Source organism: Fundulus heteroclitus, chromosome 4 (assembly GCF_011125445.2).
Source record: "Fundulus heteroclitus isolate FHET01 chromosome 4, MU-UCD_Fhet_4.1, whole genome shotgun sequence".
In the NCBI taxonomy this organism is placed as follows: Eukaryota; Metazoa; Chordata; class Actinopteri; order Cyprinodontiformes; family Fundulidae; genus Fundulus; species Fundulus heteroclitus.
Genome location: NC_046364.1, coordinates 18,185,491 through 18,209,319, shown reverse-complemented (window position 1 = coordinate 18,209,319; position 23,829 = coordinate 18,185,491). Strand labels below are relative to the sequence as shown.

The 23,829-nt window shown below is 43.3% G+C and overlaps 1 protein-coding gene, 1 non-coding gene and 1 pseudogene across 2 annotated transcripts; 2 read left to right on the top strand and 1 right to left on the bottom strand.

Moving 5' to 3' along the window:
• The first annotated feature begins 220 nt into the window (after positions 1–220).
• LOC105936353 (relaxin-3 receptor 1) lies at positions 221–3,823 on the top strand. Its single transcript, XM_036136199.1, has one exon. It carries the CDS (start codon positions 878–880, stop codon positions 2,039–2,041), a length of 1,164 nt encoding a protein of 387 aa, XP_035992092.1. The 5' UTR covers positions 221–877; the 3' UTR covers positions 2,042–3,823.
• A 6,352-nt stretch (positions 3,824–10,175) lies between these two features.
• On the top strand, positions 10,176–10,247 carry trnae-uuc. The gene has a single exon. It is a non-coding gene; the product is annotated as a tRNA-Glu (tRNA).
• A 2,562-nt stretch (positions 10,248–12,809) lies between these two features.
• On the bottom strand, positions 12,810–16,295 carry LOC118562927 (annotated as a pseudogene).
• Positions 16,296–23,829: the final 7,534 nt, after the last annotated feature.

The following is a 23,829-nucleotide window of genomic DNA, read 5'->3' as shown; positions in this document are numbered from 1 at the left end:
ATGAAATATTTTCCATTCCACTGTCTAAACCAAGCAGGTAGCCCCCAAGGGCCACATGTGGTGCCCTCAAGCCTGCTCAGATAAATAGCACAACCCTCCAGTGAGCTGCATTTAAAATAGTTTTATTCAGTTTTTAATCATACTTGTATTTACATAGATTTAAAAGTGATAAAAGCATTAAAAACATATTCAGATTATGTAAAGTTAAGGTGAGCTTGGACTCTTCTAGCTCGGAGGTCAGTACAGGTAGCCCTGCGTAAAAATATGAAGTAGCTCTGTTTCTAAAAGGTTGATGACCCCGGGTCTAAACGTTGTTCTTCCTTTCTTGTGACAGCCCTTCACTCCATCCTTATATTGTTTCTTCTTTTTTGTCCTTCCTTTTTTGTACATCATCTTTTTCCTATGTCTTTTCCTTCCTCGTTGCTCCTTTCTTTTCATCTTGTCCTTCCTTCTTGTCTCTTTTTTTATTGTATTTCATTTATTTATTTGCAAATTTCAATTTGTAAGCCTACGCGTTGTAAAATCCCTGCCATTCTTAGTGAATTATTAGTTTGAGTGTAAAGGACTGAATAATCTGGAGTATAGGGATGAGTCTGTAAAAGTCTTAGTTGGCCACTTGGTGGCAGCATTGAGTTATTTGTGATCAACTTTCATTGCATTTTGAGGGGAACTCAGTTACGCATCCAATCTGCGTTTTACCGGCTTCGGAGATGCGACATCTAACAATTCAACGTTAATTATTAGATCTGAATAAGATCATTTATTAATTATTTATTCTTTTGGGGGAAGAAGCACTCGCGCTCTTTTGCGCGCAAGCCCCGTGGCTGCACTATGCGTCCTGCTCGCCAATGAACATCCAACTCCACCCATGATCTGAATGAGAGAGAGGCGGAGGGTGGAGCAGCCCTGTCACCAGGAGCTGGAGGCTGTCAACTTAAAAGATTGTGCGTCTCCAGGAGGAGACGAGAAGTTGGGATGGCAGCGCTCCAAGGTCCAGCTCTGTTTGGGAATAAATGTCCAGGCGTTTAAATTAAATGAAAGTCCAAATGCTGAAAGCATGAGCGAAGCCAACGAGAGCGTTTATCTGAACAGGTCACTGAGGGTGGACCTCTTCAGCAACCTGGAGGACATCGACGTGACGGCAGACGGGAGTCCGGTCCTCAGATTCCTCATCTGCCTCGTCTACTCGGTGGTGTGCGCCGCGGGTCTGGTTGGCAACCTGCTGGTCCTCTTCTTCATCAGGGTCAGGCAGGAGCGCAGGAAGTCCAGGGTGAACTTCTTTGTGCTCAACCTGGCGGTGACGGACCTGCAGTTCGTGCTCACCCTGCCCTTCTGGGCCGTGGACACCGCTCTGGACTTCAGCTGGCCGTTCGGAGACGCGATGTGCAAGATCATTCTGTCGGTCACCGTCATGAACATGTACGCCAGCGTCTTCTTCCTCACCGCCATGAGCGTGACCCGCTACTGGTCGCTGGCCTCGGCTCTGAAGAACCGAACCGTGCAGAGGTCGTGCTCTGCCAAATGGGTCTGCGCGGTCATTTGGACTCTGGCAACTCTGGCCACCGCGCCGACGTCGATTTTCTCAACCGTGAGCAACGTGACGGGAGAGAAACTGTGCCTGCTGCGGTTCCCGGGCGGACAGTACTGGTTAGCGGTTTACCACATCCAGAAAATAGTTGTGGGCTTTGTTTTACCCATGTCCATCGTGTCAATCAGCTACTTCATGCTGCTGCGCTTCATCCGCAAGCGGAGCATGAAGACCAGCAACCCCAAACGGAGGTCCCAGGTGACCAGGTCCATCACCATCGTCATGCTGTCCTTCTTCTTCTGCTGGATGCCGAACCACGCCATCACCCTGTGGAGCGTCCTGGTAAAACTGAACTTTGCTCCGTGGGACAGCGCTTACTACATAGTCCACACGTACGTGTTCCCGCTCACCGTGTGCCTGGCGCACACCAACAGCTGCCTGAACCCGATCATTTATTGCCTCATGAGGAAGGAGTTTAGGGACAAACTGCGGGATCTGGTCCGCAGGAGATAGCGATTTTAAAGCCTCCGGGAGAGATTAAATGACGCGCGTAACGCATTTGGCAAACTGTAACCAGGGCGCACTGGATGCGCACGACTGTAAAGCTCAGATCGGAACCCATCAATCACGCTTGTTGTCTTAGATGGCTTCGCTCGTTTCTATAACTCGTTCTTAGCTACATGAATGTGTTGCGTTAAATTATAAAATAATGAATACATTACTGGCCAAATATATATATACATGCGTAATATTTAGTACACTCGTGCGTAAAAGCGCAGCACGGTCATCTGTATTCTTGTGCTTTTGGTGTTACTGAGCTGATTGTGTCGCCAGTCGCTTTCTATCTTGATCTGTGAATGTTCTTTTCTATAAGTGCGTTTGTAGAAAGCCGACGAAGCAAAAGATGCCAGTAGCAGCAGTATTGACCAAAAAAAGATCTCAATATGATTGTTGTAAATAGGCAGCAAAAGCTTGTGTGTGTTAATAAAATACAGCCAGATCAGACTAATGTTACTGACTAAAGTGTCTGGGTGATGAGAATGAGACAGTTGTGGTTTTATGAAAGTCCGATCTTATTAAAACAGCGAATTAAATCAATGTAAAAACACATCTGAGGGGCTCCAATATAGGCAGCACGCAGCGGAAATAGACTTGCAAATGGGCACCGAGACCCCCCTCAGTGTCAGCCATCATCACAGGAAATTAGCTACAGGTGCGCAGAGAATATGCACCGTAACAGCCCTCAGCGCACCATCAGGATGTTATTATCTGACAGCTTTGGCTGAACCGAATGTATGATTAATCTATTGGCTACAAATGGACCAATTACCAACAGAGAGACATCTTATGATTTTTTTTTTTTTTTTTTTTTTGTGCTGCGTTTAATGCCACACTTCTTTTTAAAGAGCTCACGTTGTCAAAAGCCTTCAATTACCCTGACTGACACTGCAGGAGACTCGCCTACTTCATTTTTTCTCCGAGAGATTTTTTTGGACTCATTTAAAAGAAAGCAAGACATCACAGACATGAAAAAGCTTTAAAGCATGACCACCATCCTCCCACTGGGCCTGTATGTTTCAGTTTTTTGCATATTCGCCTTATCAAGTGTAAAAAAATAAATAAAAAATTATGTTTGTACATTAGTTTTCAAAGTAATCATATCCTATTGTAACAACTCCATTGAAGGACGAGCATTCTTTTGGAAAATTTAAAGGGAACCTGGTGCAGATGGTAAATAACTGATGACTTTCCAAGTAAAAACAGCAAAACTGATTAAGCAGCGACAAAATAATTTAATGTTAATAAAATATGCTGTAAAAGTGTGGCCTTCATTTGTTTCAACTCCCCTTCTGTAGAAACCCCTCTCACTGTGAGGAAAATTGCAAGCCTTTTGGAGTTTATGTCCTCCAGCTTTGAAACATCTGGAGGATAAAAGGTTCCATATTTGTTGCAAAGCAGTCCTAGTTCAGTCAGACTGGATGGATCTATGAACATCAGCTTTCAAGTCTTGCTGCTGATTCTCAGTTGGATTCAGGTCTTGCCTTTCACTGGGCCATACTAACACATGCAAAGGCGTTGCTCTGACCCCTCCCATTGTAGCTCTGGCTGTTTGGTTTAGGGCCGCTGTGTTGCTGGAAGGAGAACCCACAACCCAGTCTAGAGTCGTCTGCAGCCTCTAACAGGTTTTCCTCCGCGGTTGTCCTGTTTCCAGCTCCATCCCGCTGAATAAAAGCTTCCCTACCTACCCCACCGTGGGGATGAAACATTTTCAAGGTGCACTGTTAGTTTTTTGCCGAAAATGGGGCTTTGCATGTAGGCTCAAACAGTTCCATTTCGTTCTGCCCTGACCACGGCACCTTCTCTACGTGTTTGCCGTGTCCTCTGCATGGCCTCTGGCAACCTGCAAACAGCACTTAATGTTACCTTCTCTCAGCTAAGGCTTTCTTTTTTGCCGCTGTTCCATAAAGACCAGATTTGGGGCATGCATGAGGAACAGATTCTCCCACCTGAGCTCTGGATCTCCGCAGCTCCTCTAAAGTTTCCATGGACCTATTGGCTGCTTCTCAGGTTCTGCATGGCGATTTAGGCGGCTACATGCCTACGTTTGTATGCAGTAATATTTGTGGTTTCAGATGAGGGATTGAACGGGGATGTGGTGTTTTCTACCTTAACAGTTTTAAACTCCTCCACAACTCTCTGCTTTGGTCCTCGGTCTTCATGGTGCGGTTTTTTCACTAATGTTTGCTACTAAACCTCTGAGAGCTTCACAGAACAGCTTTTTATTGTTTACTAAGTATCTATAAGCACAATATACAGGAAGATCTGCATATTGGATAAGATTGTTATTGGATATTAAATATCACTGCCTTGGATAGTACGGTATTTTTATGCTTTTAGTCCCGAACACACAGTTATGCAAACCCTCTTTGCTGGTCTAACACATAAAAAAATAATAAAGCCTGTTGGTTGTAACGCCATAAAATATAAAAGCAAGCAGGGAAAATAAAACACACAGCATTAGAAAAATCATAGAAAAGATGCAAAATTATGAGACATAATGCCCAGGTTTTTCAAGTGCAAATAATAATAATAATAATAATACATTTGTAAATGCTGCTGGCATCCAAAACAAGAAGGGCAATGAATTCAGCATGGAGGGAAATGATCTGGAAGGTTCTGCTTGTGCAGAACCCCTCCCTCTGGACCACAATCATTCAAGGCCCTCTCTGCTTCCAGGGAGTCTGACGTTTGTCTCAAAATAATCTACAGCTTTTTTGGATTTCTGACAGTCTTTAAGTTTTTTCCTTCTTCATGCATTTCAATTCAGTTTATTATTATCAGACAAGGGCTGCATTTGACTTATTTTCATGCCTTTACAAATGCCAAAGTCGTTTTCCCTGTTCGTACACCACTTAACACTGACATATGAATCATTTAAACACAATACAGCTTTATAATCCAGACAGGGATGGGTTTTGTCTCCACAGATAGCAAACGGACAACAAAGCAAAACTGTTTTTCTTTGTTTTCGTTTTTTGTATGTGCGTTTGGTTCAGCATCGAGTTGATAGCAGCCTGTCACAAAGCAACAGCTAGTTTCTCCAGCTCAATCCGGGGAGAAATGCCACAGAAATGCCTCAAGTTTGACAAGCACCAACAACATTATCCTCCAAAAAGCAGACAGCCATCGAAACATCAGGAAGATTAAAACACAGAGTTCAAGTAAATGAAAAATGAATAATTAGCTCTGATTTTTAGGTCCGTTAGAAAGGGGAAAAAAAAGGACCAACCAGGAAAGAAATGTCATTTTAAAAGACGCTGTTATGGAAATGATGGAAGAATCTGGAATTTATCACATCAGACGGAAAACTGGACCGAAACTCGGGATTTGTTTCCAAATGTAAAATATTTGGGCATAGTTGTCCTGGACAGATCGGTGAGCTTCAACAGCCAGCTGTAAAACAGCAAAGGCACTCTGTCATGTTTTGGGCTGAAATACGGATCAAGATACAAAAGGCCGAAATAGTCCAACCGATTTTAATCCATTAAACCATCTGGAAACTGACTGCCAACAGCTCCTTCATTCTGCATACTGTTCTCAGACACGCTGTCATTAGAATAAAAGCATACCTGGGCGAGAAGATAAAACAATAGAAGTCTGCTGCCTACCCACAGCCATGCAGAGCGCCTTACTGAAGCAGCACACAATCGTCTTGATGCAGAGCAGCGAAAGCTGAAATCCAGAGGAGGGCTATAAATATCCCCTAGGAAGATTTGAGGCCTGTCTCCAATGTAAATCCCCAGAAAGTTTACCTGAGAGAGTCCGGGAAGGGTTTCAAAATCAAGGCGACCACAGCGAGAGCCAACACCCGAGGGTCCAAACTGCTGGCCAGGGTTTTCTTTTTGAGCAATCAAAGACACTTTACATATAGATTGTCACCTCTGGATCTATTTTTTTTTTCTTTTTGTTGTTATTTGTGGTTAATACGAGATAAAGATCAAATCTGGCCTTCATAAACAAGGTTTTTTCTCACGCATACTTCTGGTGACATCACCATAGGGCATGAGCCAGCTGAGCAGAGGTTTCCTGGGTCACCTCAAACACAGTACCTATTGTGTCTGTCCACTGTTCTTCCAGACTCTGGAAGCTTGATTTCCAAATAAAATGTTTAATGTGGTAGAAAAAATTTGATGATCGTCCCAGGAGGAAGAGGAGGAAGAGGAGGAGCCGTCTGCGGCGTCCCCGGAGCAGGGCAGGCCCTCCTGCATGAGCTGCAGGATCGCTGCTGGCGCTGAGGAAGAGGAGGGGGTGCTGTCCCTCCGTTGCTCCCCTCGTCGATCGCTGCTGGCGGCGGGGTCCAGCCGGTGTGAGGAGGCGTCGTCATGGCCGCTGGGGTGGTTGTCACGGGACCGGGAGGTGGAGGAGATGGTGAGCGCGGTGGAGGCTGTGGGTGGCGCGGTGATCCGCCCTGGTTCTCCTCCCCGTCCACATCCTGGTGCTGCCGTTCCGTCCGGTGTGCTGGAGACGTGCCGGAGGGAGAGGAGGAAGAGGAGGAGGAGGAAGAGGAGGGAGGCGGTGATGGGGCGGCTCTGGCGGCGGGGGAAGCGGCTGGCGACCGCGAGGAGGACGAAGGAGAAGCCGCCCGCTGCTCCTCCTCAACCAGGAACAGCTGGACCTCATCAGCCGTCTGCAGGTTGAACCTCCTGCCCAGGTTCCGCTGCGCCCATCTGACCGCCACCTCTAGCGGCGCCAGGAGGTCACCTCCGAGGCCCAGGAGCGTGCGCTTCTCCGCCGCACGGACCTCCGTGTAATGGTCCCTCAAGATGGTGACCGTGTTGAACGCCCAGTTCCTGGCGTTCCCCTCGATTAAATCGAGCGTCTTTGAGGTGGGATGAGCCGGCTTGATGGTGGATGCCAGGCTAAACATGATCCGCTGGATGGCAGGCGGATCACGGTCATCCCGCGACACATTATTAAGATGGTGTGTCGCCTTCAGCAGTCTGTGGAGGACTCGGACCTTTTCGCTAAAGTTCGGGTCCACAGACTGCTGGTAATGGTTACGGTTCTGGCCGTAATTCTGTCCCCGGGGCACGTACCGGTTCCGCTGTTGCTGTCGCCGCTGCTGCTGCTGGTAACGCCTCCTCCGCGGTGCTGCGTTCCAGTCCCGGCTGCGGGAGCGTGGGCGGGGCTGCCGGTGCGGCTGATAGCGGTTCCGCGGTGGCCGGGAGCTTCTGCTGCGGCTTGCGGGATGGCCCCGGGTCACGGAAGCGTAGCTCCGCCTCCAGTGCTGCGGAGGATGGACCCGGTTGTTCCGTGTGTCCCTGCGGGCGGGGCGTTCACGGTCCGCCGGCTGCCATCGGCGCTGTCTACCCCGGCGGTGCTGGACAGTGATCCATCCCTCATCTGGGTCCGGGTAACGCTCCCAAGCCATCCCGAACTCATTAAATAAGCTATTTATTTATCCAGGCTGACTGTACAAGACTGCTATATAAGTAATAAAAATAAAAAACTGACTCAGCTTCTTTTTTTGGCCTTATGGCCTTTTAATAGCAAGCTAACAAGACAGCAAACATGAAGCAACGTTTCGGTCCGGAATGGACCTTCATCAGGCTGCTTGCTGTCTCAACTGACAGAAATACAAAATCGGCTTTATATAGCAGCATGTTTTGAACATTTTTTGAAATCAGTAGCCGTTACAATAAACAGTCCACTATAGACCCTTTTCACAGTGACGTCATGCAACTTCCGTTCTGCGGTGAAGCAGGGTATCTTTACTTCCGCTTTCTCCGCGAGCAGTGTTTTTACATAGGGATTTCACACAGTCCCTCACCAATCTACCCAAATTTCGTTTGGGAGACGTGCACAGACTGGCACAAAAGCTTCCGGCCACACCAGCCTCCAAACTCAGTCAGAAAAAGATACAATTTGCTGGCCTGCGCAGTGACCACTACAGTCCGGACAGCTGGTTCTGCTTGACCACTGCTGCTGCCATCTAGTGACCATTTCAGGGACTACAACAACAAGTCGTGTTGGTGCCGTCCATTGCACCAAGATGTCGAAAACACAGTCGTAAACATCCGTGATAACGTCGGAAATGATGGACTATGTACAGTATTTACAGAATTTACAATATTTACAAGTGTATATAATACAGAATAGGCTGTGAGTGGCCCTTACATCATTTTTTGCTTTAGTGATGCACATTTTTTCTTTAATAGTGTATATATTTTTTTTAATTTGTATATGTATTTGTACAGTATTTATTTATTTATTTATTTATTTATTTATTTATTTATTTATTTATTTATTTATTCAAATGTATAGTATTTATTCAATTGTGTATTAATTAATTTATTTATCTATTATTTATTTATTTATTTATTTATTCTAAAAATCCAAGGATGGGCTGGATCAACAGGGTTCAGGATGAGGCCTTAAACCGGTGAAATTGGGTTTGGCCAAGGATTCCTAGGTTGAGTTTAGGCATGTAGCCCCTAGGAAGTTAGGTTTAGGCATATAGTCCCTAGGAAGTTAGGTTAAGGCAAGTGCCCCCTAGGGAGTTAGGTTTAGGCACATACCTCCTAGGAGGTTAAGGTTAGGGAAAGGCCCTTGGGTAGGGGCAACAGATAAGGGGTCAAAGTAAGACCTGCTGGGATGGAAGGTTGGGTTTAGGCATACCACAGAAGTCCACAGGCTGGAGGAATCCACATTAGGAGGTAAGTGAAGGGGGATGATGATAATAATAACCCGGTCTTTTTTCCTTTTAACAGGAACTGGACCACCATCAGGGTCGTCACAGAGAAGGCAGGACACGGGAGCACATCCTAGACAGGAGGCTCTGGCCAGTAAGGATTCGGTTACACAAGTGACAGGTTGTTTCATATCTGTTACACATATATGGATATCTGATATGGATATCTTTGAATCAATATAGGGAAAAAAATGGCAAGGCTTATCTTCTGTGTTTGCTGACATTAACGCTCTGTTGCATAGCAGTCACTAGTGGACAACTACTAAAAAGTAAATATCTATTTAATTTATTGGTTTCTATGTTAAACTGCATATTAGTGTCTATAATGCTCTCTGCTGCCACACTCCATTGAGGTCAGTTCAGTGGTCAGTCATTGTAGCTGCAAGTAAATTTCTTCTGAATCCAAGATGGCCAACAAACAGTCAACCATGTCGACCACTGCTGGCATATCGTCTCAATCCTTCTGTGATAGAAGCGCCCAACAGGTAAAAAAAAAAAAAAATATGATGATTTACAGTAACATCTAAAGAAGGATATTATCAGTTTCAAATATAAGACTTTTTTGTCCAATATGTAGAAAATTACGATTAACCATGTGTCCAATGAAGTGGACGTGCTGAAAGGAAATCAGGCAGTGACAGAGGAAGAAAATGCAGATTTTTTTAGGGATCAACTTGATCATGGGGTACATTCGGTAGGCAAGGGGCACAAATGTACTGGTCAAGTGAGGATGGCCTACGACTTGGAATAATTGCAAATTCCATGTCTGTAAACAGATATGAGCAAATCCTAAGATACCTGCACTTTGTGGATAACTTGGCTTACCGCCCAGCAAACACAGATAGGCTCTTCAAAATAAAACCATTGCTAAGTACATACACTTCAGGAGGCATTCAAGGCAGCTGCAGACCCTAAGGAATTACAGTCAGTTGATGAGCAGACCGGTCCAAAGGCCTACTGTCCATCAAACAATACATTCCAATAAAAAAGCCCAAACCCTGGGGAGTGAAAGTGTGGGTGAGGGCAGGAACCTCAGGCTATATGAACAGATTTTAAGTGTAGCAAGGCTTTGCAAGTAGTGGTCGCATCAGTGAAGTGGGAGACAGCTGGAGATGTGGTCATGCGTCTTTGTGATGATATAAAACACAAAAATCATAAGGTGTTTTTTTGATAACTTCTTCTGCAGCATTCTACTCATCAAGGCCTTACTGTCCTACATTCTTATAGAACTGTGGAGAGCCACAGTGATGTTTGTCCCATTGGAGATGATTTTTTCATTCAGGTTAAAAAATTTTGGCTATGAGTGTCATTGGTTTTCTTATTCAGTTCTAAACATTGTGCCTATATAGTGTTGAAATTTGGACAAAATCTGTTGAAACGTTTTTGAAAGCATCATCCCTGGTGGTCTAGTGGTTAGGATTCGGCGTTTTCACCGCCGCGGCCCGGGTTCGATTCCTGGTCAGGGAATATGTGTTTTTAAAGGGGGTGGTGGCCTAGGGGTTAGAGCATTGCACGCTTGGTTCCCGGAGTTTCTGAGCTTACCGCCCAGCTAACACAGATAGGCTCTTCAAAATAAAACCATTGCTAAGTACATACACTTCAGGAGGCATTCTAAGCAGCTGCAGACCCTAAGGAATTTCAGTCAGTTGATGAACAGACCGTTCCAAAGGCCTACTGTCCATCAAACAATACATTGCAAAAAAGCCCAAATCCTGGCTATGAGTGTCATTGGTTTTCTTATTAATTTCTAAACATTGTGCCTATATAGTGTTGAAATTTAAACAAAATATGTTGAAACGTTTTTCAAAGCATAAAATCACCCCTAATGGTCTAGTGGTTAGGATTTGGCGTTCTCACCACCGTGTGATTAGAGCATTGCGCTTGGTTCCTGGAGGTTCTGAGTTCAACTCCCACAGCCACTCGGTCCCTGAGCAAGACCCTTAACCCAAGACTGCTCTCCAAGGGGATGGGAGTCCCGGTTTCCGGTTATTCAACTTCAGCTTGTTCAAGCATAAGGTTTGTTCGTTTCGCTCTGCCATCGTTCAATAGAGCTATGAGCGTTATTACTTAAATTTACATTAATATGGGATATTAATGTTGATTTAAAGACATTTTGTTTAACTTTAGGATTAGCAGATTTTAGGGACTGATCGCTACAGCGACCCCTAGCCACCCAGGGGTATAATTGCATTAATAAAATCGAGCATCCCTAAAGTCAATGATTTTACTGAGCAAATCATTCTTTAAAATGTTATTTCCTCAAATAATGTTTTGTGTAACTCGGGATTTGCATTGTGAATGGGTTGAAACACATACTAGACAGAGAACTCGAACTGATCGCATGAGCGGCAACTGGCCGGGTCACTTCTGGACGAATGATGAATGATTTAACAGTCTTTTTAAGGGCTATACAAAAACAGCTTTTTTCATAGCCACCCTCAAACCTCTAAAGAGCATTCCTTACTTCATCCTACGTCAACATGAATTTTTCTGTCTTATATTTGGTTTGAAAAAAATCTCCTTCACCGTATGTCACATCGACAGCCAGTCCCTCATTGGTTGCCGTGACGCAATTTGACAACAATGTTCCGATTTTTTAAGTCCAACGAAAGTCGCGTCTCCGCTCTAAACGCGCAGATCTTGTCGCCAGCCACTTCATCGCCCCTGACCGGGCCTTTTGCATAGGGATCAAATGTAAATAGGGATCATATGTAAATCCTCTGTAAAACTAAAGCAATGGTTTAACATAAACAACATGTCTTTAAACTTAAACTACATTTTGAAACCATAAAAGAAATACAGAAAAATAAAAAAGTTATTGACAAAGTTCAGTGAATTGTAAGGTTCTCCTGTGAATATTTGTCCCCCATTTTCTAGTCAGATTTAACCACACCAGTAACAAATTTGAAAATTGATTCCAGCCACTTAATAATATCATTTTGCAAATAACAATAGATTTTCCAGGTGAAACCCAAAAACTAAAAATTGGCACATATTTGCGATATCAGACATTTATTTATACAAGTCGCATGATCGGCCATACTATGAAGAAAAAAATCGACTTATAGTCCGAAAATTGTTAGTTGGGATCATGTAGTCGAGAGTTTTGACTTACTGTCTTTTTACTTCCAAATGCAATATTAAAAGCTCCAAAAACTGCTGTGCAAAACAAGTTTAGAAGGTCCTGGTTAGTTGTTTTTATAAGTGGTACAGGAACAGGATAGTTTTGACAAACCTAGAACCAAGTTCTGGTTCTGATGGAGGATTTAATCCAGAAGGAGAACGAGGCCTCGTCTTTCTAAATAACTCCATGACTTCTTAAGCTGCTGCTCCATAGACTTTCTATTTATAGAGCAGCAAGTTGCAGGTCCAGCGCCCCCTGGTGGCTAAAAGTTACACAGCGCTGCTGCTTCAAAGGAGACTTTCAGTTGGACAAACTTCAACAAAGACCGACAAAGGAGACTTAATTTTTTTTTTTACTTTTATTCCATAGGACTTTGAGGACAGATTAACATGAAATAGATTTCTACAGCACTGTTGCTGCTGCCTTGCTCAAGAGCCACAGGAAGAATTTAGAGGTAAAATCCAGAACTTTTTTTTTTTGCCTTAAAAGTATTTAAAATGTAAATAAAACTTTTTCTTAAAACACGTCTGAGCAGATGAAGCTCAGAGGAAGAGAAAGAAAGAGGTAAAATCCAGAACTTGTTATCCTTAAAACTATTTAAAACGTTAATAGAACTTATTCTTAAAACACGTCTGAGCAGATGAAGCTCAGGGGAAGAGAAAGAAAGAGGTAAAATCCAGAACTTTTATGCCTTAAAACAATTTAAAAGGTAAACAAAACTTTTTCTTAAAACACATCTGAGCAGATGAACTCAGAGGAAGATAAAGAGGTAAAATCCAGAACTTTTTTTGCCTTAAAACTATTTAAAATGTTAAACTTTTTCTTAAAGCACGTCTGAGCAGATGAAGCTCAGAGGAAGAACAAGAAAGAGGTAAAATCCAGAACTTTTTTGCCTTAAAACAATTTAAAAGGTAAATAAAACTTTTTCTTAAAACACATCTGAGCAGATGAAGCTCAGAAGAAGATAAAGAGGTAAAATCCAGAACTTTTTTTGCCTTAAAACTATTTAAAACGTTAATAAAAGTAATTCTTAAAACACGTCTGAGCAGATGAAGCTCAGAGGAAGAGAAAGAAAGACTTTGGTGACTTTTGCTTCAACTTAAATGAAAACATGGAGGCTTTGGAGCGGCCGGCCCGTCTAGTACTCCTCCCCCTCCCCATCATCTCCCTCGATGGAGTCGACCCCCACCTCCTCGTAGTCCTTCTCCAGGGCGGCCATGTCCTCGCGGGCCTCGGAGAACTCCCCCTCCTCCATGCCCTCGCCCACGTACCAGTGGACGAAGGCCCTCTTGGCGTACATGAGGTCAAACTTGTGGTTGAGCCGGGCCCAGGCCTCGGCGATGGCCGTGGTGTTGCTGAGCATGCACACGGCCCTCTGCACCTTGGCCAGATCTCCTCCAGGAACCACGGTGGGAGGCTGGTAGTTGATGCCCACCTTGAAGCCGGTGGGACACCAGTCCACGAACTGGATGCTGCGCTTGGTCTTGATGGCGGCGATGGCGGCGTTGACGTCTTTGGGCACCACGTCGCCACGGTACAGCAGGCAGCACGCCATGTACTTGCCGTGGCGAGGGTCGCACTTCACCATCTGGTTGGCCGGATCGAAGCAGGCGTTGGTGATCTCGGCCACAGTCAGCTGCTCGTGGTACGCCTTCTCGGCGGAGATGACCGGGGCGTAGGTGGCCAGGGGGAAGTGGATCCGGGGGTACGGCACCAGGTTGGTCTGGAACTCAGTCAGGTCCACGTTCAGAGCGCCGTCGAAGCGCAGAGACGCGGTGATGGAGGACACGATCTGGCTGATCAGCCTGTTCAGGTTGGTGTAGGTGGGACGGCCGATGTCCAGGTTCCTGCGGCAGATGTCGAAGATGGCCTCGTTGTCCACCATGAAGACGCAGTCCGAGTGCTCCAGGGTGGTGTGGGTGGTGAGGATGGTGTTGTAGGGCTCCACCACCGCCGTGGACACCTAAGGCGCCGGGTAGACGGCGAACTCCAGCTTGGACTTCTTGCCGTAGTCCACGGACAGGCGCTCCATCAGCAGGGAGGTGAAACCGGAGCCGGTTCCTCCACCAAAGCTGTGGAAGAGCAGGAAGCCCTGAAGCCCGGTGCACTGGTCCGCCTGAGGACACACAACCAAGATGGAGGCTTCAGAACGTTTCTCAGCCCACTTCAGAGGCAGCTGCATTATTCAACTCACGCTCACCAGAACCAGTTAACATGGTCCTCACACACACACGCGTCTACCCACCATTTTGCGGATCCTGTCCAGAACCGGGTCAATCATCTCCTTCCCGATGGTGTAGTGTCCTCGGGCGTAGTTATAAGCGGCGTCCTCCTTCCCGGTGATCAGCTGCTCGGGGTGGAACAGCTGCCTGTAGGTGCCTCTGCGCACTTCATCTGAGGAGAGACGCTGGTTTTAATCAACAGTTTATCGGCTTGGGTTACGACTGAGGCCAAAAAAGATGCTACTCACCGATAATGGTGGGCTCCAGGTCCACAAAGACGGCTCTGGGGACGTGCTTCCCCGCCTCGGTCTCACTGAAGAAGGTGTTGAACGAGTCGTCTCCTCCTCCGATGGTCACGTCGCTCAGCATCTGGCCGTCCGGCTGGATCCCGTGTTCAAGGCAGTAGAGTTCCCAGCAGGCGTTCCCGATCTGGACGCCGGCCTGGCCCACGTGGACGGAGATGCACTCACGCTGGAGGAGGAAGGAGGCAAAGTTAAAAAGAAGCTCAATAAAACCACAACCTACAAGCCTGGTGGAACAAAACGGCTTTCAGCTGCTTTTTAAAAACCATGATCGCAAAATAACTAAAAATGGTTCAAAAAACTTCAATTAGCTAATGTGTGCTAATGATGGGGTTTCCATGACAACAAAGGTTGAGCTGTTCGTCTTTACTAGAAAAGGGACAGAAATAAACCCTCTTTTTCTTTCATTTGCAGCAGAATTTCTATTTTTCATGAGATTTTCTGAAGATGACGGGGATTTCTTAAGCTGGTGGCACAGAAAACGCAACAAAAAAATGACTTCTTAGCAAAGATGACCTGAAATGTGCTTTCCCTGCCAGCTAACTTTGGGACATTTCAGCCTGAAATGACCTGGAGCCACACATGACCCTGATTGGCTCCTGGCTGCATTTCCTCTTTCTCTAGAATAAAATCATGATTTATTGTTCCTCAGTGGGGAAATTGAAATTATAAAATAACATAAAAACCATGATCATTTTCATTAGGGGGGTCCCGACTAAGCTTTTCTCTACCTCCTCCACTTGCTCGACTATCATGGCGCTCAACACATTCTGATTGGTCAACGGTCTCCATAAACCCGCCCCCAGCTCAGTCAGCCGGTTCTGTCCGCTGGTCCAAAGTTGTTGCTTAGGCAGAACATGGATATCAGTGGAGACGGAACCGGTGCTAATCAAGCAGCAGCAGAACTTTAAAGGGAAATCCATTTGGGTTCTCCGAGTTCCGCGGTTTTCAAACGGGTTCCCTGATCACGTGACTCACCTCGAAACCGTTTGGATCAACGGCGGGAACCAAAACCGTTAAGAGACGTTAGATCAGTTTTAAAAAAGGCACAAAGACTGCCTAACCGCAATAACGGTGAATATTAAAGGAGTTTTCAGAAAAAAGCCCAGATAAACCTAAAAATGACGAAATTTTCTCCTTATTATATTTTCAATTATCTTATATTGTGTTGATATTTATGGTTCTCTTTCTACTTGGGAACAGTGTAACATAATTTAGCTCAAATGTGCATCGTTAATGTGCAGCTGAACGACGAGAATTTATTGAATAAAGTCTGATTAAGTATTTTTGTGCCTAAAGATGTCAGGAAAAATCTCCGAGTTCCGCGGTTTTCAAACGGGTTCTCCGATATAACGCGACTGACCTTGCTACCGTTTGGATCAACGGCGGGAACTGAAACCGTTAAGAGACGTTAGATCAGTTTTAAAAAGGCGTTAAGACTTACTAACCGCAATAACGGTGGATATTAAAGCAGTTTTCAGAAAAAAAAGCCCAGATAAATCTAAAAATGACAAGAATTTCTCCTTATTATACGCTATACTTTCAATTATCTTATATTGTATTGATTTTTATGGTTCTCTTTTTACTCGGGAGCAGTGCAACGTAATTTAGCTCAAATGAGCAGCTTAACGACAATCATTTATTGAATAAAGTTTGAATAAGTATTTTTGTGCCTAAAGATTTCAGGAAAAATCGGTTTAGTTGACTAAAATCTTCTTCGCTACGCTTCTGCGGAGTTAAAACTGTCGTTTTTGACACAATGAACAACGGTTGACCTTCCCTGAAATAACTCTACAAGCTTACATTCCATTAAAACTCTCCTTAAACCTTTAAAACTACTCTTACCATGTTTTCGTCGTGGTGTTGACTTCTACTACTCTTCGATGGAAGACAAAATGAGAAAAGTTCGGAAGGTTCGCTCCAAGACTTAAAGTGGACTGTTCCATTAGGCTGGATGGGGGGGGGGGGGGGTGGACTTTACCACTTGGGGGTGAAAACACAAGACCAATCAAAATATGATGAATATAAGCTAAAAAAGAAAAAAACTTATATTTAAAACGTTTTATCAAGAGTCCCATCATTTTATTTATTTTTTCCATGCAGGTTTTATACAGTTTAAGTGTCCAATTTGATCATTTTATGAACCACTACATTACCCAAAGTGCTTTGCAAACTCACTGCCTTGTTGCCTGGCAACAAGTTAACGGCCATGGAGAAGCGCCAGTTCTTCGGCTAACAGTAAAAACGTATTGATTAAAAATTGTAACAGAAGGAGAAAATATACAGTTGACCACATATATAATTAGGTTTCAATAGATTTTTAGTTTGACTGGCTAAGAAATCTTTAACATTAGTTTTTTTTTCCTTGTTGTGAAAGAAACTGGTTTTGCTGTCTTGGTTAAAGGAAAATACTAGAGAACTGTCTTTCTATCCATTTGCCCATCTTTACCACTGGGGAGACAAGTGAAATCACAAGATAAACTACAACTAGTTAATTACGAATCTCGCATTTTTTATCAGCCAAAAATCAAAGCATAAAACAGAGAGATTTTTAAATATAGATTATTATTATTAGTAGTAGTCTTTGACAAAGTTCGCCTAGGATTTCCCTGTTACAATTATTATTATTAGCAGGGCTTAACTTGAGCTTTAGCTCTAAATACTTTTTAAATAACAATTGCACGGAATAAATGGTTTGCCAAGACGACATCTGTCCCATGTATATCAGCTCTATTTCACATGGTCCATTCATTATAATCTGAGCTCAGACATGGGAATTTACTAAAGGCCTCAGTCAGTCAGTAGAACTTTATTATCGTCTCAGAGGGGAAATGTTCCTTGTCACCCGGTGATCCTTTAATTAGGATTGTTCTGGAGTGTTTTGACTCAGACCTGAATATGAGTACACTGACTGAGGAGAGGGGTCATGGGGGGAGGGCAACTGCCATGTAAATTTCTGACAATTCATGGCAGTTTTCGGTGTTGCCTGCAAATTACCATGAAAAGCCGTTAACCTGAACTTCCACGACAATCTACAGTGCTGCATAGTGACGGAAATCACACTCAGCCTCTGACTAAAACCACCCATGCTTGACCCAGTACAAAAAAACAGGTACAGATAATGTGTGATCAAAACAATCTAGATGTTTGTTTGTTTTGCGTGTGGTGTGAACTATTCTTTCTGCTGCACAAACCCCATTTTCACAGGGTCATGATGTTGGGTTGCTTGAGTACTGTCTATCAGATAGATAGAGAACTCATGTGTTTGAGATATGAACTTAGAATTTGACTGACCCGTTGGTTTTGAATGAATTAATAATTTTATTCACCAAAATAATCTATCAAAAATGAACACATACAGACATATGCCTCATTTAATGCAACTTTAAGAATGTATACCTAACCAGACCCGGCGGCATGGGCGGGCATTGGGGGGCCGTGCCCGCCCTGTGAGCCAGCTGTGCCCGCCCTGGACTGCAAGCTATCTTTTTTTTTTGTTACCTCGGAGTGGCCATCGTCCTATTAGTAATATCTTTGATGTGTCAATCATACAATTTAACCAATCAAATCAACAACTGAAGGCAACATGCTAGCCAATCACAGCTGGAGTGGCCAGAAACAAGCAGGAAAAACTGCCAAACTGTAGAGACTTGAGTTACTAGCAGGCAGAAGGGAACTCTGCTTTGTTCTGATCCTTGTTCTCCCAGCTGCTGTAATTATAGAACCCCTGCTAGTATGAATTTTTACTTCAGTCAGTGTTCAGCCTGACACCAGAGCTCATGACTTTTTGAGTCAAGACACAGCGCTACAGGTTGCTGTATCTCACTGTTAGTTTATAGCCCAAACCAGCATAAAACCTGCCCAACTTAAAATAAAAAACAAGCCCAAATCTCAAACTCTCTCATGTTAAAAGCACAGAACTATTAAACACATAAGAACATGCCATTAGCACACAACTGCGCTGAAGCAAAGAAAAACACTGTGCATACGGGCTCCGAACAAAATGTACAGTCAGACAACCAAATAACACACAAGGTCACTTTAACAATCATGATATATCAACCGGAAAAAAAACACTTATAAATAGCTTCCCAACATGAGTTGTAAATCTACCTTAATATCAATTTCTCTCAGTATAGCTCAATCAAATATTTCTCTTACACACAGTCATGAAATATTTTTAAGTTGATCAGTAGAACTCAACCCCTCCTGGGCGTTTACACTGACCAAACACTTGATTAACCATTATTCTTTTCTTGTTTTATTATAACAATCAATATTATTCATTATAGCTATTATTCATTGATGATGTCAGATCGACAGATTCGACTTATTTAAAAAATAAATAACGACTATTTTGATATATTTTGTTAGTAATTCTTTGTAAAAGCCCAACAAATGTGAAAAGCTTCCCAATTTTTTTACAATCTGCCTATAAGCTATTTTTGTTCCAGCTCAATGTGTTCAAAAGCCCAATTGGTTGGAAACCTGCCTAATCTGGCAACACTGACTACACTATTGTTCATTACAGTAGTCACAGAGCCACAGAGCCACTGTTCAGCCTGAAGTAAATATATATATACATATATATATATATATATATATATTTATTTTTTTTATTTATTTATTTTATTTTTTTTAAAGTGTGCCCCCCTACAAAAATGGAATGCCCCCCCGTAATTTGTTTCTGCAGCCGGGTCTGCCTGAGTGTGTCCATCATTATTGTTTTTCTTGGTTTTCTTTTTCTTCACGTTATTATTGCTATTTTTCCTACAAAGGAGCTTGTTTTTAATCTGTCCGGCTGCAGCCAAACATTTCTGTCATATTTGAGAACGCCGCGTGGCTTTCAGGAAAATGTGGTGTGAGAGTCCTTACGGCTGCTCCCTTTTCCAGGGTCCCCACAGCAAGTCATTACAACTTGCACATAAACTTAGAGGTTTTTACACCAGATACCCTCCCAGACCCAACAGGTACTGAACCCGGTCCCCTGTTTCAAAGACGCGGACATAGCCCTGGTTTCAGGAAAATCTGGTGGCTAAAAAAAACCTAATGGAAGTGGTTTGTGAAGAGGACCAGGACAGACAAAGTTGTTATAAAAAGTTACGTGTGCTGGTCGATGTGTTCCATGAAGAACAATTTTCAATTTGCACCGATTGTATGTTTTTCTCCAGAACTGTTACCATTCTCCTGCCTTGAAAAATATTTGCTGGGCAAGCTGACTTGTGAGCTTCTTTCTACCGGCGAACCCCATCATCCCCGTGGCGTACAGCTTATTCCTTCACCATCATACAGAGGGATGAGGGAGGGGAAATAATCCCATGCAGAAAGAAACAGAGAAGCTGCTGTAATGATAAATCATAACTAAACAAGGTGATACAAGCAGACCACAACTATAGATGGCAACCAGTGAGATAGACTTGTGAAAAATGAATTTAAACAGATTAGTATTAGCTAAAGTTATCTTTATCTTCAGCTTTGACATCCACAGCAGCATCCATCGTGAGTAGGGGTCGTCGGATTCAGGCTCTGCGTTAAACTCGTGAAATAGAGCCCTTTGTGGCTAAAACGTAACTTAGACACTTCAGAAATGTTTGTCTCCTCTTATGATGCCACTGACCTAAAAGGCACACAAAGTCAAACTAGCTGTCTGTTTCACTTAACTTTTTTTTTTCTTCTTTAAAACGGAATTTTCTGAATTCGTGTGCAAGTAGAAATCCGTAGTTCATCACCTGTTTGATGCACATTTTTCAGGGAAAATCTACACCACCGTAAAATATTCTTACTTGAGATCTGGGGTTTTGTTTCTCAGACCGATAAAAATGGAGCAGCAACTGAGCTTTAATCATCAAAGAAACTGGAATTGAGCCTCAGACCTCGTGCAAACGGTCAAATAAAGTGGCAAAAACTGTCCTTGACAACATGAATGAGTCAGTCAATCAAGAATCTTTATTTGTCTTCCTGGGGAGAATTTCTTCCCAGACAGGAGGGGGGGTGGGGGGGGGCGCATACAGAAACAACATAAAAAATGCTAAGAATCATAAAACATGTTCCATCAACATTCAGTCATCCTCCCACACACTCTGCTGAGACACAACCAGCCTTATTCACAGCTATTCATCAACCCCAAAACATCAGCACATCAATATAAATATTGCCAAATTAAACTCATCGTCAGGCTCTCGGAGGCCTCCTGGATTCCAGCTCATCTCACTGTCTATTGTTACTGATAGACCGAGGGACACATTCATTTTCATATCGGTGGTGTTGGGACAGCGGAGCCCTGCGCCGTCCAGTTTCAGTAGCAGGTATTCAGGGTCAGAACATGGATGGTCAGGGGGTCCAGTCACCAGCTGACCTGGGGTCCATTACCTTCCACTCTGTCATTTTTATTCCGTTAACCTGCAGATGGGTGAACGTGGCAACAACCAACAAATCGGTCCGCTGCAGCTTCATGGCTGCCTGGAACCGAGCAGGATGTTAACAAGCTGAGGACCGCTGCATCACCTGAAAATGTAACCACATATTGGCCGGACTCAGAACTGTTGCATCACATCTGGTGTTTTCTCTGCCTCCTAAAAACTCAGGAAGAACTCAGACTTAGACATACTTTGATGATCCCAGGGGGAAATTACTTTTGTTACGTGCTCCAGAATACACACATTGTTATATATATATATATATATTTACAACATTCCGTACAAGGTATTACCATATCACAATAGTCATATCACTTCACCTTGGGAATACCAGTGAAGTGATGGTGACTTGTGCAAAAACAGTGCAGAGAATGCCCTGAAAAAAAAAAAAACTATGTAGGTTCAGGTTTTTATTGTTTCATGAGAAGATCATTGCCTCTCTGTTCAGATGCTTCTCGCTTCAAAGATTGACAAAGAAATTGTTTTGCCATTGGTATGCCATGAAACCCACAAACTCTGACTTATTGTTTCCTTAATTGCTGTACCTTTTTCCAGTTTTCCTGGAAACAAATTCAAATGAAAAAAGGAAGAAGTTGAAAATTCATATATTTACAAACCTCCAAAAATACTTTATAAATACATGTAATATACATGTATACATGTAATAAAATATACATGTTTATATAATAAAATATATATGTTTATATAATATATATATATATATATATATATATATATATATATATATATATATATATATATATAACATGACTCAGCAGGAAACATGACTCAGCAGGAAATTTGGCCTTTTAAATCTGACCCCAGAAAGCACTGTGTGTTTATTTTTCATCCAATAGCAGGTCTGCGTTGTATATATACCCCTATATACAGGTCCTGTATGTGTAGGGGTGGGTTGGGGCTTAATGAGCTCCTCTCTCTGTTGTGAGCACCACACAGTGATGAGGTGGAGTGGCCTTTAAAGAGCATCATAATCATCTTTTATTCTGTTGGAAATTTAAATCCGTTGTCAAGAAAGTAGCCCTCGGATCTGTTTCAACCGGAGTTTATTACACAACATTATTGCTATTATTTTGGTTTTAATGACTGTCAGCTCTTTAGCCAAGAGCTTGTTTTGCCTTTTTGAAAGAAAATTCAAAACACTTTTTGGTGTGTTAAGATCATTTAAGCACTCACAATCATGGTGCTGTGTTTTTAAAATCAAGCAAATGCAATTTCTGATAAAAAACAACAACTTTTAAAAAACAATTTAAAGGGTTTTTGGACCATGCTAATTCATCGCCCTAATTGTTGTGGCGGTACACTTAGAGAAAAGCAACACTTAATAATCTTATTTGGCGAGGCTTCGTTTTACTTCTAAAAATAATTTAGACTTATTAATGAAAACCTGCATTTGAGCGTCACTAAGACTGCTGCAACTATGTTCTGGAAAAGGTGACGCCAAGGTGAAAATGTTTTAGAGAAAGCAAAGGCAGCATATCAACACAGTCATCAGCTTAGTTAAGCATGGTGGTGGCAGAGTGATGATTTGAGCTAAGTACCTTGTAGTCGACCACAAGCATCTCTTTACCTGGCTTTTGACCTTAAGAGGGCTTTCACTGATGCTTGCAGATGTCAGTGAATTAAAGGCATGTTGGCAAGCAGAGCAGGCCAGAAGTCCTCCATGCAAACGAGGCGGTGATTAAATCACGCTTCCTTGATTGTTGCAGCTTACTGTTAAAGTCACTGCTCCGCTTCGTCAGTGTTTCGCTGTTTTTTTTTTTTTTTTACCATCCATGTGAACATCTGTGCAAAGCTGCTGTTGGGGTTACGCAAACTCCATTTGGGTTAGTGCAAGTCTGCAGGAGATGAGTGTAACTCTGTGATGCAATGTCCTGTGAAGTGAGGGAAACTGAGAGCTGGGCAGGCAGGTGTATAAGGCCACGTTTAAGACTTCAGCAGCAAGTGGATATGAGATCGTTCTGTATGCGTTTGTATATTTATTTTCATTATTTGTAACAGTTTGCGTCTATAGATGTTGTTTCGATGAATAGCGCACAGAGTTAAGCGGTTTAAAGTCTTTTCAGGGTGACTAAATGAAGAAACCTGAAATCACAGCAGACTGAGATAATGCTGAGGCAGATCAGACATCATTTCTGCTCCCACAGACTTGAAGCTCAGCACAAGGTCTTGGCTCAGAGACGGAGAATGTTCAGGGCTCAGCCCACTTCTGGACCGCTTTGTTCTGAGGACAAAAGCAGTCAAGAAAATCTTTGGTTACACATCAAGTGAAATTTTGCAGCCCTCGTTTTCCAGGTGCGTCTATGACTGAGAGAGGGCTGAAGCAATAAGAGTTCAGCTCTTAAAAATCAAGTTTTTAGGGAATAAGAAGAACACCATCCTCACAGTCTGGGACAGGGGTGGCAGAAAGAAAGGATGAATGGTTCTAATGGTACAGGAGGGGGTGGAGAAGCTGGTGGCAGGTTGACAATTTAAGGGTATTAGAGCTTGTGACATGAAAGGAATGATGCCTGAGCAGAGAACAGGTGAGTGGATCTTCCTTTTAGAGCCAATACCAGTGGTCACATGACCACCACCTTCTATTTTCATAGAACTGAGGGGACAATGCACAGAGCCATATTGCATAAAAATAAGAACTTTTTTCCTCAGCCAGAACATTGAGGCTAGATCATAGATGGGAGGTCCAGCATTAATTCACTGCTCAAAAAATAAAAATAATGGGAGCCTGAGCTTTGCATGCTCTGTGCTCTTCATAGATGAAAGCAGGTTCACACTGAGCTCATGTGACAGACGTTAGTCTGGAGACGCCGTGGAGAATGTTCTGCTCCCTGCAACATACTCCAGCATGACCAGTTTAGCAGTGGGTCAGTAATGGTGTGGGGTGGTATTTCTATGGGGGGCCTCACAGCCCTCCATGAGCTCACCAGAGGTAGTCTGACTGCCATTAGCTACAGAGATGAGATCCTC

Excerpts from the sequence above, each read along its gene's own strand:
- LOC105936353 (XM_036136199.1), top strand. The coding sequence starts at position 878 with ATGAGAGAGAGGCGGAGGGTGGAGCAGCCCTGTCACCAGGAGCTGGAG.